General features: G+C 40.1%; 1 protein-coding gene across 1 annotated transcript; it reads left to right on the top strand.

Annotated features, from left to right (window-relative positions):
* Positions 1–11: 11 nt before the first annotated feature.
* Positions 12–11331, top strand: ECHDC3 (enoyl-CoA hydratase domain containing 3). The gene is made up of 5 exons (XM_042792547.1): positions 12–164; positions 317–438; positions 2685–2782; positions 5918–6118; positions 7694–11331. Exons 1-5 carry the CDS (start codon positions 34–36, stop codon positions 8021–8023), a joined length of 882 nt encoding a protein of 293 aa, XP_042648481.1. The 5' UTR covers positions 12–33; the 3' UTR covers positions 8024–11331.
* The last annotated feature ends 3280 nt before the right edge of the window (positions 11332–14611 follow it).

Here is a 14611-nt window from a genome sequence, read left to right as displayed (position 1 = left end):
AGGGGCCGGTAGCGAGCCGCCGGCCCGGCCGCCATGGCCGCCGCCGCGCTGGCCCGGCTGAGGGGGCCGCTGGCCGCGGCCTTCAGCAGCGCGGCGGCGGCGGGAAGCGGGCGGCCGCCCCCGCCCGGGAAGCTGACGGTGCGGCGGCAGGCGGAGGGCGTCCGGTGAGGCGGCGGCGGCCGGGGAGTGGGGGGGGTGGCAGCGCTAAGAGCCTGCCCTTGAAGCTCTGAATGCGGGTATTCTCTTTTTTTTTATATATATATATATATATATATATATATATAGCAGTACTCTTTGTATTTAACGGCTTTTACAGAAATATTATCTTGAACAACCCGAGGAAAAGAAACGCCCTGTCCCTCTCCATGCTGCAGTCCCTCAGGGAGGACCTGCTGCACGACGTCAAAGGCAAAGACCTCCGAGTTATCATCATTTCAGGTACCTCCGGCATTTAAGGCCGACGGAAGAGAAAGGCAGAGCGAGGGAAGGAGGCGAAACGGGATCATATGGAGTTTAAACCGAAATCGCTCACAGGTTACAGAAAATAGGACGGGAAAGGACTTGCGTGTTGTTTTCCAGGACCATCCAGGGTTTCCTGCCGGTGCCTTCACCCTGCAGGCCCTGCCCTCATGCTGTTCTTTCATACTCATGCCAGTTTCCACTCTCCTGTACTTAATCCTCATTTTTGAACACAGAATTAACACTTGGCTTGCGTTTTGTTATATTTTTGTTGACAGTTGGGACGTCTAAGAAGAAACACTAGAAACACGTTTCAAAATGTCAGTATTTCAGTCAGGTTATGCAGTGTGTTTACAGAGCCGATGAGCTTTCAGTAAAAACAATCAGTAGATGAAATAATTGGTTTAAAAACTATGTGTAAAGAATACTTTAAACAGAACAAAAGCCAGGTTCTAATGGTTATCAAACTAAAGAAATAACATTCCCAGATAGGGGTTTTCCTGCAGGAACTGGCTAAGCTGGTCTGACACTTTGCCTTTGGTCACAGGTTTAGATTGCAGTAAACAGGGCTCACGAGATTTCTCAAACCATGTGCTCTGTTCCCCAGCTCTAAGCCAGGATCAGCCTTGATATCTTTGCCACTGATTTGTCAAAATTGTTTTAAAAACTCTCCGATGAAGAAGAGACCATAATATTGATACTGCAATCACCCATAACCTGCAGATGTAAAACGTTCTCTCTCAGAGCCTATTACAGTTTTCTTCCATTTAGGTATTAACCTGTAGAGTTCTTAATGAAATTTGAACTGTTCTTAAGCCATCTTTTTTTCCTCTGCTATTTTAAGATAATCTTGCCCTTTCTCCCTTCCAAACGTTGTGGAGAAATAGGTTTATTAATTTATAGGATGCTGCTGTTTTCTGTATGTAGAGGAAAACACTGTGTGTTAGTGCACACACACGTGAGAGTGGAAGTAAGCTAACTTCACAGGGGTGAATTTAAATATATATATTCAACATTTCAAACAGCAGTTACAAATTTTGTGAAACACTTCAGGTTCTTCTTTGGGAGTACAGTAGTCTGGGAGTTTGCAAACACAATTTAATTTGTTATTTTGTTTTAGTGTAAAAAGAAATTGCATGTTCCTCTTGATTTCCAATTCCCTTGCTGAATGGAATGCAAAAGAAGAAATCTCAAGAAAGTAAAAGGCTTCTCAGGGAACGCTTTGAATCTTTAACACAGACTTTGCAGTGGATTCTTTTTCATTGAGGCACAAATATAGATGTGATTAATTTCCAGATATGTATTTCTGATCCCATGGGCTGACTGATGTTAATTGTGTAGTTATTTCTGGATAGACTGTGTCACAATAATCTGATCTGTAAAAAACAAATGCATAGGTAAGGTCATGTCTGTAGAGCTGTGGCTAGAAATGTCACATCCATACAAATACCTGAGAAGTTCTGAAAGATTCAAAAGCATCACATTGGTGTATTCTCATGGCAGATACCCTCGTGACAAAGGATATCCTCATGCTGTAAAGACAGTGTACCCATAAAGGCTGTTTTGATCTTAGCTGTCACTGGAGGCAAGCAAATCCAAAGCTTAGGTCCACAGAAACCTGCTCTTTTCCTGCCCAAACCCTGGACATGCTTTTTGGGATTCTCTAGATGATGATTTTAGCAGTAGGGGAAAAGATGCCCCAACAACACTTCAGGTTCTCCTCTAGCAGAACAACCTTGTTTCTTTTTTTTTTTTTTTTTTTGCCATTGTGGCCTTGAACACTTATGACACAAAAATCTCAGTGCTTATTTAGCAAAAGTTAATTATTAATGCTGAGTCCAATAAATAGAGACTAACTGTATTTATTAGTCTGAGAGCAGAGCACTCCATCCTTGCTCCAGCTGACTAGTTTACATTGTACCAAGTTTCCTCAGAAGAAACTGGGCTCAGAGGTGTGAAGTGCCTTATTTTTAACTGAGTTAACTTGGAATGGAAGTAAAACTAGGCCTTTAAAAATGTTTATGGGTGTTACCGTGGTTAAGTGTTACATTGTGGCAATTTAAAGTTGTTACAAAACCCAGAAGGCAATATTTTAGAACTCTCTGTAAAACTCCCTCCCCAAGTTCCTTTTTGACCACTGACATACTTTCAGCTGGGGCACTGATATGCTTCTACCCCTGGTTTCTTGATTAATTCAGACTGACTTTTCCTAAAATTCTCTGTAGCTGAAGGACCTGTATTTTGTTCTGGCCATGATTTAAAGGAACTGTCAAGCGAAGATGATGTGAAGCATCATTCCCAAGTATTTGAAATATGTGCAGAGGTAAGCAGTTCTTCTTAAGTGCCACCCCTTTTGTCTGGTATTAAGAGCAAGCAGTGATACTGGTTTAAGGAAGGACAGCATTACTCATCTGCTAGCTAAAGCACAGACAGCTGCTACAGATTCCTTGCTTTTTGCTGCTCTGCTATTTTAATACCTGATCCTGGTGAAATCATGTTTTCCCTGGATTTCTCTACCTGCAGATAAAAGGGCTAGACAGTGGGTACAGTCATGGCATGTTTCTTAGTTCAGGTAGTGTTCCTTGCAGCTGAGTATTTCGGCAACATATTTCCTAGAAATCTCAGGATAACCATCTTCAGATCACTTGGGATCAAATGTTCTTTCCCAACATGTAGCTAATAACTCAAGACCAGCTTAAACTTCAAGTAGACAATGTGAAAGTAAGATCTGACTCACTGGTTGCCCAGTCAGCAGTTGCCCATACAAGTTCTTGTTATAAAGGCACAGACTTGAAGGTCATGAAGTTACAGTGAATCCTGGAGCCTTTAGAGAGAATGGCAAAAACCCCTTTGATTGTAGCAGCACTAGAATTTGACCCCTAATCCTGCTCAGTGTGACCACAGAAAGTAATTTGAAACCTTTTGTTCTAGTTCCTCCAATAATAATGATCTCTATAGACATTGTCAAGCCCATATTTAATAAATGCTGTAAATGCCATGTGTGACAGTTACCACTGAAGGGCTTTCATTGTATTATGAAGGAATCATCCTGGCAGCTCTGCCTGGATTTCATCTTGGTATGGTGATCACAAAGAGGTAAACACAGATATGACAGAATGACAGGTTAGTGCTTGCATCAGAAAGGAGCCATGGTCCAATAGTTCAGCAGCCATTAGTTCAATATTAATTTTGCAGTTGCAGAGCAGAATACCAGTATGTTTTCAGTGGAAACTGAGCCGTGCAGCTTCCAGGTCATGGAATAGGAAAGATCAGGCAGAAAACGTGAAATTTACTCCGTATAGCATGAAATCAGGAGTTGATAAATTTCTCACTTTAAGGACTATAAGAATTTAAATTATCCTGTATGTATATCTAGCACTGTGGCTATACTCAGGATCAGAGTAGTATAGCAACTTAACTTCGTTTAATAAAGAGAAATAGCAAAAAATAACAGAACGTCCCCATTTAGAGTTAAAAACAAGCCTAGTTTTCTTTGTGAGAATGGTGCTCTAAGTATAGTAAGTTTAGTAAAGGAGCATTATTACAAATGAAAAATGGTATACTAATTTCAGATTAATATTCCCAAGACTCTGAAATTCAGATATAGGGAGATGTTCAAAACCCAACTGGACACAGTCCTGGACAGCCTGCTCTACCCGAGCCTGCTTGAGCAGAGGGGTTGGACTCGATGATCTCAAGAGGTCACCGCCAACCTAAATGCTTCTGTGAAACTGGCAAAGCAAGCTCAGGAATAAATTAAATATAAGAGAAGAAATGACACTTGAAGTGATCCTTTTTCTGATGTTCACAGTAGTCACGGGTGCTTTAAACTCTCTACCTAAGTATCCTAAAGGGATTTACGTTTCTTATAAATCAGAACTCACTGTTATCCTCATGGAGGAAGAAGGTCTTACTGTTAAGTAATAATGGTACTTTACAGGCAAACAGAAATAGATAAATTAATTTAGGCTTTATTTAGTATCCTAACTAATATCTAAATTTTAGCTGTGTGGTAGAATAATTGACTTCTGCTTTTTTTTTGGTCAACAGAGAGAGAAAGGTACTTTTCAGGGCTTCCAAAACGGGATCCTAAATTTAATACTTAAGTAGAATGGATCTTACCCTAAATGACATGCTCACAGCATTGTGGACTAGGGAGTCCAGAGCATTGGACTGGTTGTCAGGAACCTGGTAATCTTAAGCAGGTCACCTCAGCTGCTACTTCTCTGTTTCCCCATGCACATAACAGTGTTAGCAATGCTATATATATAATGCTGTATCTGAGAACTAAGTACTTGGCAACGTACAAGTTTGAGACAGCTGAGAATATCACTTCTCCAGAGACTGTTCAAATACAAAAGCATAAGTACCAGGAGTTTTTTATCAGAGAGGGAGTTGACTGAATTTTTATAACCACAGGAGCACCCTATAGTTGTTTGTCTGTATACATGCATGTGTTGTTACACTTTTGTTCTCTTTTTCTCAAGATCCACTGAAAAATTGGTTTTAAACAGACTGATCAAATTCAACACTGAATGTAGTTAATTTTACCTAAGCAACATAAAATTTGCTAGACTTCATCTACTGGAGAAATTGAATTGGCAAATGAGAATTTGCTATCTTGCTATACTGTGTTAATATGAGATTTATTATTTTTTAATCCAGATAATGACTGTAATCATTTAACTAGCATTTTCTATCTTCAGGCATTAAAATTAGGTGAGTTTGTTGATTCCCACTGTGAAGTAGTACCTGAGTTAGAAAATTTAAGACAAATTCATCTTTCTTAACTTCAGCTATCTGAAGTTGGATAAGAATTATCAGAGAGAGAGAGAGTTGAATAAGAATTATCAGAGAGAGAGAGAGAGAGAGAATGAGTGTGTTTTCCAATATTATGTCTAATGTAAGCAGGAAAAATTGTTTCCTGGCAGGTAAGTCTCTCCCTGGAATGCAGAGTAAACCTAGAAAGACATCCAGTGACTGTGTTTGGGTGAGATCAACCCAGACTCAAGATCATGCAGAAACCAGCAAGAGGCTGGTTTGATTCCTTGGGACAGAGACTTTTATTAAGTCAGTTTTCCATTATGGGGCAAATGAAGGTGGGGATGGTGTGTCTCCAGTACACATCTTCCCACAGCCCGGAACACTAGACCCGCAGTGCAGAGACACCCAGGTTCCTTGCAGATCTGATAACACATGTTTCTGCCTTTCATTCCTGTGTTTTCCATTTCCACTGGAATTTGCAGGACTGACTCATGCTACATAAACACAGCAGATACTGGAACAGCAGTGGTCTTCTGCATTAGAACAGTTTTTGCAGAGAGCTTACTTCTTTTACTAAACTCCAATTAAGCAAGCTGAAAATGCATATATCAGGTGTGTGAAGCAATTTAAAGTTTTAGAACAGCCACTGCTTAAATTTCAGGGACTAACTGACCACTTTCTTTTGTGCGTGCAGGTTATGACTTTAATCCAGAAGCTTCCAGTACCAGTGATTGCCAAAGTAAATGGCTTGGCTACAGCAGCAGGCTGTCAGCTTGTGGCAAGCTGTGACATCGCAGTGGCAAGTGAGAAATCTCAATTTGCTACTCCTGGTGTAAACATTGGACTGTTTTGCTCTACACCAGCTGTGGCCTTGGGCAGATCTCTTCCAAGAAAGGTAAGCTTTCTTCCCAGATACTCTTTGTAAGTTTGCAAGAAGTAGGTTCGCATGTTAGGAGTTTTATTTCCATTGCCTAAACATTATCGTCCTGCAGTACAACATTCAAAATACTTCATTGCAAAAGACATCTTCATAACTCTTTGGACTGGGAAACATAAAAGGATGACCTCTGTTCAGGGAAAGCAGCTTCCTACTAATGCAATTCCAACCAGCATGAACTCATACCAGCAGCACACCAGCTCAGTGATCCCCTTCCTTTCCAACAGACAGCTCTGTGCTTTAGATAGTGATGTTCTCCCCGGATGAGGAAACCCCTGCAAGTTCAGGATATCAATCCCACCGAGGTATCAATTTTTGCCCGGCAGTGACATTTCACTGACAGCATGATCTGCCTGGGTGTAGATCAAGATGCTTTAAATAGCATCTAAAACCCTCCTATGCTTTCTTCCTGCTTTATTTCACACTGCTTGTGACTACACATCTCTCACTACATAAACAGTAGTGTAAACATAACATAAACAGATCTGTAAAGCTTCCATAACTCAGAAAAGAAATTTAAAGTTCTGATACAGTTGGATTCATGCAGACAGACTCTGCAAGCCCAGCAGAGCTCTGCTGAGATGCAGTGACTTAATTGTACAAGTCCAATTGCTGGATAAGAGCTCCAAGTTTAAATGTCCTATCTGTGAGGTCATCCTGTTCAAATATAGTCTGTCTGTGGGTTTTTTTTCCAAGTGTTCTACAGTGCACAGTTATAACTGTTCCTGAATTAGTATTTCTGGGGTTTATGACTACCATTTTTAAATGTGTGGGATATACTTTTCTCTGTGCCACTTCTCAAAGTAGCAAGAACATTTCCTGCAGTTCTCAGGATTACTGATTTTACCTTTTATCAAATTAAATGTTGCTATTGTTTATGGCCACCAAAGCAAAGATACAAATGAGGATAATCAGCTCTTATGATTCAGGGTATTGGTCCGTTGCATCAGGAGTCATGTACAAAAATTCTTACTGGTATATAACATTGAATAGTCACTGAGTATTTGGGGGATTTTTAAATTTGAAACCTCAAGTACAAGATGTTAGAAGCAGCAGAGGACTGAAATAGATGCAGCTGTAAGAAGGATATGTTTAAAAAAAACACCCCAACCAAACTTAAAACTAAGACAGGTATTTTTAAGAACTACGCGTTGACGTAGTAAGTCTTTATTTATTGTTATATGCCCTGCTTAAAATACCAAGTTCAGTCATTTGACATTGTGGACCATCCACATCTCTCTTAATTCCTACTGCAATCACTAGAGATTGTGGGCTTTTGAAAAGCAACCCAGAGGTGTCAGCCTAGGACATCTGGAATAAGTGAGCAAGTTTTGAAAAAGGCCAGATTTAGACCCAGTCCTCTTTGCTGAAACCTCTTAACACTTCCTTGGCAGTTTAAGAGGCCAAAAGATTTAAATCTTACATTTGTCAAAAGAATAACTTGCACTTGAAGGAGGAGACTGAAATTCCCCAAACCAACCAAAGCAATAAGGCAGTTGAATTGACTTAATACAGTATTTTTTTCTTGTCCAGGTGGCATTAGAGATGCTTTTCACGGGTGAACCTCTTTCTGCCCAAGAAGCATTAATGCATGGGCTTGTCAGCAAGGTGGTACCAGAAGACAAGCTGGAAGAGGAGACCATGAAAATCTCTCAAAAGATATGCGAAAGCAGCAAATCCGTCCTGGCATTGGGGAAAGCCACCTTTTACAGACAGATGACACAGGACCTTGATACTGCCTACAGAATGACTACCCAGGTCATGGTAGACAATTTGACTTTGAGAGATGGGCAGGAAGGTATTGAAGCCTTTATTCAGAAACGTAAACCTGTCTGGTCACACTCTCAGGATGAGAAGAAATGAGTCTTGTTTCCTTAGCTGTGCTTTATGATTATTCACGCAGTTGCCTTCAGGAACTATATTTTTGTTCTTACTGCAAGTTAAATTTCTCTTCTTACAAATGCCAAAGACACAATAAATTTATTCTAAGTATAAAATAAATATTAAGAAAAAATCAAATGGAATGGGTTTTTTTCAGCAATTAATTTAATCTATGGGTTTAGAAGGAACTCTGTGCTGCAAAAATCAGTTTAATATGTCCCAGGTTACTTAGGGAATTGCAGGGGCTGGGAGAGAGCTCAGATCACCCTATTCAGTACCTGTCCCCATAGTTCTGGATGAGAATTTCCATTTATTGTTATTAATAAATAATTAAAGGGCTTGGAGACATTCCAGAGATTATAGTAGTAGATATTGTAATGGATTCCAGTACTGTTTATATGTTACAGACAAAAGCCTGTAACAGTAGTCCATTGCTCCTTATGAATATAGCTGCTTATGAAGTGTATGTATTATTAGTTTGTCTCCCTCAGCAAATCCTGGTTTTCCACCACCAGTTCAAGCACTTGTCCCAGCTCTACAGAATTTTGCTATTGACTACAGTGAGGCTGAGCACGACTTGGGGGCATTTAGTTTCACAAAGGGCACATTGTGAAGCCACTGCCTCTGGGCTTCAGGAGAGATTCTGACCTGGCAGTGTTTCGACCCAGCTGTAATTTTCAGGCTGTACGTGTTCAGTTTATCACAGAATCTTAGATATGTTAGTTGCAAAGTCCATCCTTGTGCTCAGAGTTGGGATTTTACTGACACTGGAGCAGTTCAGTCATGGATTTATGGTTGTGACAACCTCCAACAGCAGGCATTCAGCTGCTTCTCTGGGTAATCTGTTACAGCAGTGTACAACTCTCCTGGTGAAATATTTTTTTTAATGTCCAGTCTGAGCCTTGAAGCAGCATTTTTTTGGCCGTTGCCCCTTGTTACATTGTCTGACATTATTGAGAAAATTTCAGCTCCATTATCTTTGTAACTCTCTTCAAGTAATCACAGGCTGCAGTTAGACCACACTTAGACTCCTCTGTGCCAGACTGAACAGGTCCAGCTTCTTCCACTCTCCCTGTAGGTCATGTTCTCTGGGTAACCAGCTTGGTAGCTCACCAGTGGAGCAATTCCAGTTTCTCCACATCCCTTTTGTACTGGTTGTGCCAAAACTGGACTGTACTCCAAATATGGCCTCACCAGTGCTGAGCAGAGGAGAACAAAGTACTCCCTCCATCTGATGACCACTCTGAGTCAGTCAGTATTGCTCAGTATGCGTTTTGTCTTATTTGTGATGAGAATGCACTGTTGGCTCTTACTCAGTTGGGCATCCACTGTAAACCCGGTTTCAGCAGGACTGCTGCTCTGCCAGTCAGCTCCTAGCCACTACTGGTGCTTGGGGTTATTCTTCCTCAGGTGCAGAAACTTGCATTTCTCCTTAGATTATGGTTCTTCTGGATTGAAGCCAGGCCATTCGGTGTGTCAGCCATTCCCCCAATTTCGCATCATTGGCAGAATTTCTGATGATGTATTATTGATTCTGAATGATATCAGCCTTGGTACCAATCCATGGCGATCAATGTGGGATGGCATCTCCGCAAAGACATTTCTTCTGAAGTTCCACACAGCCAGATCATGAAGGCTCATCTATTTAATCCTTAAATAGGCATCTAAGAAAGACCGGGTGAATCACTGTATGAATGGGCCTTTTTTCTTTTGTTGACAGTAACAGTAGCCTAAAGTGCTAAACTCAGATTTAGATGTCTTAAATTAGATCAGATGAATCCTACCTACAGCTACTAAAGCTCCAAATGTGGAAGTATCATAAATCAAGAAGGATTTTTTTAAGGTATGTTTGCTCCCATGTCCTTGGTTCCCTGTCTGTATGAGTGTTAGTTCATTCCTCTGTTCTCCTCTGGAGTGATCAGGTACCCAGCAAAGTCCTGGGACAGTTTCCTCCTGGGATCGATTACTCAGTATGGATGAATCCACACGAGCTTTGGCTTGCTTAGCCCTTCACAGTGCCCTGATACTATCCCCATAGGCCTTGCCTAATTCTGCTGAGCATCCTCAGACTCGTGCTAAAAACCACCCTGCTGACAGGCCTGCCTGTTATTTTGGGCACTTTGAACTGAAGAACTGCTGCAATGAATACTCAACACCTTTGTCTTTGGGCCATGAAAGAGCTCTGTGGAGTGAGAGGAAGCCCAGGCCAAGTGCTGTGCAATGCAGTTGCTGCAGTTCTGCTTCAGAATGACCCGAGCATGAGAGCCATTTCACAAAAGACAATGCTGGTAGTGTCAGCCTTGTCATGTCCCCCTGTTACGAGAAGTGGTCTCATGGTTCGGTCAATCTGCCTCCCGCGCACTAGCAACGGGCTATAGGCTGTCAGTGCACTGCTGGTATCAAGGCGTTGAATGACACTTTGCTTCCTGAGTAGCAGAATTAAATTCTGTTATTCCTTATACTGGAGGCAAAACTTGGATAGTATGGAGCAAAAATCAGACTCTTTTTCTATCTCGCCTACACATTTTCATTCAAACCAGCGATATAAATACTCATATCATTTATACATATACAGCTCCATAGAACAATTCTATTTTCCATCTACAATGCATACTTAGGATAGAGAAAGCAATTTCCAGTTCTGCTGACATTTTTAATTTGAGAAGTGGAAATTTAAACTTGAATTCACCATTAAAAATAGCTTGTTTGTATAGGAATGTGGAAATTGTGCCTAACTGGGAACAGTTGTTTTAAAAATATAAACTTGTATTGTTACCACTAGGAAAGATGGATAAGTTTATATAAACTCACATAGTTTATATAGGTTAGGAACTTTTATGAGCAGTTAAGAGATAGAAGGGTTAAATCTGGAGTCCAATAACCTTCATCATGTCCTTTTTAATGCAGTAAGATGCTGCACGTAGACTCTGTTCCCACATGCTGCTCTAAAACCATTAGGAAAGAGTAAATTGTTTTTAAAAATATTTATATTTAATGGCTATCTTGCAACTACTCAGCAAATCTCTACTGGCTCTGTTGTTCCAGGCTTTTAGAAATAAGTACATTATCTGATTTTTGCAGAATAGTGCTCCTTCCAACTAACTGCAGTAATAAAATGTTTTCACTGGCCATGTTAAAACATGAGTGATAGCTTGGATGAGCACATTATTTCAGATATTTAGAAATCCTCCTTCTGCAATTGATTGTCAACTACACAAGACAGGTCTTGTCATTATTAATAACTCCTGCTTAAAATTTCTGAAGAAAATAAAATCTGCATTTTTAAAGAATAATTGTGTCATTTTAAATAGTTATACTGCAATAGAATCAAATTCTGGTCATCTCATTCCTGCACATGGATTCACTCAATTTCAGTGGCCTCAGAAGACACTAATATTACAGAGACATACAGATATCCTTAGCATTATTCACTGTGAGCAGACTGACATCAATGGAAGTGTTACATAAAGTTAAAAACAGGCACACTTTATCAAGACAAAATGGTGATGGGAGGGGAAGTTAACTATCAAAAAGGGTGTTCTGGTTGTTTATATGATAGGTAGAGGGTTGGGAGTGTTACCTTATTCTTGGCTTTCCCTGTAGAAGACCAAACACCACAATGCCTTGAGCTCCTTCACAGCTCAAATCCGTGGAGGCTGAGGAAGCACAGTGCTCTGGACAACTGAGTTCAGATCCTTAAGAATGCATTTCTAGGCTCGTGGTCTTTTTCAGTCTAATTCACAGGTATGACAGATATTTGTGTTGTACTTTCATATCTTGAAGAGAAAAATTATTTGTAAGTATGTTTTAACTCACTTTTTACAGTATTTGTACTATTTCATGCAATAAAGTAATTATGTAATTAGTAATCATCAGTTGCAAAAATGGTGGCATCCACAGGAACATTTCCCTCTTGCTTGAACCACTAAACAGAGAAGCTTCGGAAGGTTTTAGAACATTCCTGTACTGGCCCCTATGGATTGACAAAGCAACATAATTTTTCATTGCTGACTTGTGTGGGATTTTTATTTTTGCCCACATCTGCCTTTATTGTTTAATTCAATGGATTTACAGGCTATTTCTGGGAAACAGACTGGTTCCAGAATTGTTAATTAAGTTCTACAGCCAAGAAATAGCAAACCAAATGATATATTGGGAGCCTTACCACTGTGGCTATCTGCTGCCTGAGGAGAGAGTTTGTCCCGAAATAGCAAGGAGTCTATCCCTTGTCACCCCATTCATTTTTATTAAAGAATCTGCTCTGCAGCGATGTCTGCCAGGTAATTAGCCTAGTTTCAAGTGACCCTAATAGCATGTGGCATACACTCAGTTTTCTCTGTAAACTAAGTACGACTCCATCTGTGTACAGTCTCTAGGATGCAGCTTATCACTGCAAATGACAGACAGGGACATATTTCCTATTCATATACACAGGAAAGGCTGGAAACTGGTCAAGAAAATGCAAGCAAGGAATTTCCAGTATCCAGCCTCAGAGTCCATGGAGGCCTTAGAAAAATGGCTGTGAGCCTTTATCTGGAAATTATAGAAAAGATACATAAACAAAATCTGGAGGATATTATCATGTCATCACTTGTGATGTAACTTCAGGCTCCCCTCGTGAACAAGGCAAACAAGGAAGCCAGAATGCAGTGACAGCTCGAGTAACACTCAGCACAAGGTTGTTCTTAATTCATGGACGAGGCAACAAACTGCCTCACCACATCATTTAGGGGATATATGCTGAAGATGGACTTAAGCAGAGAACTTGGGTGATGAGCAAGGTATTTGTATCTTTCACGTTCCACAGAGCTGAGTAACAGAATGGGACTTTATAAAAGCTTTTATATAAACTTCCTGTGGTTTTCTTAAGGCTACCTCACCCAGAATTCAGCAGACTAGCTAAGAATTAGTTATGTGTTGGTCTGAAGTAATCTCGTGTAGCTGTGGAGGAGAGAGCTTGAAAGTATGTACTACAAAGGCACAAAAAGCTGGATGTAGCCAACCTTAAAAATACATGATTAACTCATGAGCAAAAGTCAGCATCGTAGCTTTTACCACCTAGCTCATGATTTCTGAGCATTTGGATGGCAACACTGTGCCCTTCACAGATTTGCCTTTGGGTAGTTCCTATATTGTCATTCCTGTATTGCAGATGGGGAAACTGAGGCCAAATGTGCTCTGCCTGAGGTCTCCTGGTGAGCCAATGACACTGTAATCGTGGCATCCTGAATGCAGACACCTGCTACTTGTACTTCTTCAGCAACAAAGTTTTCAGTAAAATCAGCAGAAATGCAGGATGATTGCATGCCCTGAAGAGACTGCAAAGGCTTCTGAACAGGAATTATGAGCTACTGCATCAAAGGCCCCATGCTTGACATTTATTGGCTTTTTGATAAATGTTGGTGTAATTTTACTGTCAACAGTTTCTCATTAGGAGCCTAGCAATGTTCTTTCTGACCATTATCTTGCTCAGTATCACATTGGGTTGCTACAAAGAGCAGAGATTTTATGTAAAACCCATCTATCTCTGTAGCTGCAAAATTTTCTAATAATTCTACATTTAAATAATCTCATGGAAATACTGGGTGCCTTCTCTAAGCAATAAGGAGAATAGACAAATGGTTAAATTTCCGTGAAGACCTAAAGCTGTGGGACAAATCTCATACTGCAATGAGTAGGATTAATTTGTCTTGATTTCACTGGTATTGCACTTTGATTATACTCATTCTGAATTTAGCCACTGAATAAAGCATCCCCATCCTGTTTTACACTCGCAAAAGAGGGAAAAAACAGCAGAGCTATACCTTTCTCACTCTCCACTGTATGATGTACCATCTCCTGGCTGCTTGTTGCTAATATTAGGAATTACTTTTGTCAAAGCCATACCTTTTATAAAAAGAAAATAGTAGAAATATACCCATAATACCATTGTGTATTTGGAAAGAGGAAGATCATTCATTAAACTTTGATGTGGCCAACTGTAGTAATTTTCATTATATGATTTTTAAAACATTAATACTTAAATTAATATTTGTATCCAGGAGCTGTGATGATGAGAACATCATATGGTTATTGTATATTTTATTGATTATGTTTGTTATAGAGAAAAAATAGAAAATGAAAACAGATGATAAAATAACAAATTGAATTTGTACTACTAAAACTTAAGCCAGAATCATGAGTTTGATTCATGACTTGTTCATAGATACTTAACACAAGAGACTTGAATTTTCCCTCCTTACATAGGACAGTGTCTTCAGCCTCCTGAACCCAAAACTTGTAACGCTATAGAGTTAACTGAAAATAAGAAACATTCCTGTAGCCTAGATCAAAACACAACCAACTCTTTAAACTAACGTTCACAGCAGTGCAAGTTAACCTGTTGGACTCAGGATGGATATAGGTGTTGATCTCATCCATCGATTCTTCTGAAAGAGAGTCACCTCCTGGAAAGGCAGAACAGGTATGGATGGCAACATCTTAGGCTGTTTGCAACGTGGCTCATTAGAGCCATATGTCAGTGAGGTCTGATGTAATGGGTCATGTCTAAGAGAGCGGAAGCTGCAACCG

This window comes from Tyto alba, unplaced genomic scaffold (genome assembly GCF_018691265.1).
Source record: "Tyto alba isolate M040663 unplaced genomic scaffold, T.alba_DEE_v4.0 Super-Scaffold_2, whole genome shotgun sequence".
NCBI classification, from domain to species: Eukaryota; Metazoa; Chordata; class Aves; order Strigiformes; family Tytonidae; genus Tyto; species Tyto alba.
Note: the sequence above shows the minus strand (reverse complement) of the source record. Positions and strands in the feature narration are given on the sequence as shown.

Coding starts and splice junctions, on each gene's coding strand:
- ECHDC3 (XM_042792547.1), top strand. CDS start 34: ATGGCCGCCGCCGCGCTGGCCCGGCTGAGGGGGCCGCTGGCCGCGGCC. Junction 439..2,684: donor CCGAGTTATCATCATTTCAG/GTACCTCCGGCA, acceptor AATTCTCTGTAG/CTGAAGGACCTGTATTTTGT. Junction 6,119..7,693: donor GCAGATCTCTTCCAAGAAAG/GTAAGCTTTCTT, acceptor TTTCTTGTCCAG/GTGGCATTAGAGATGCTTTT.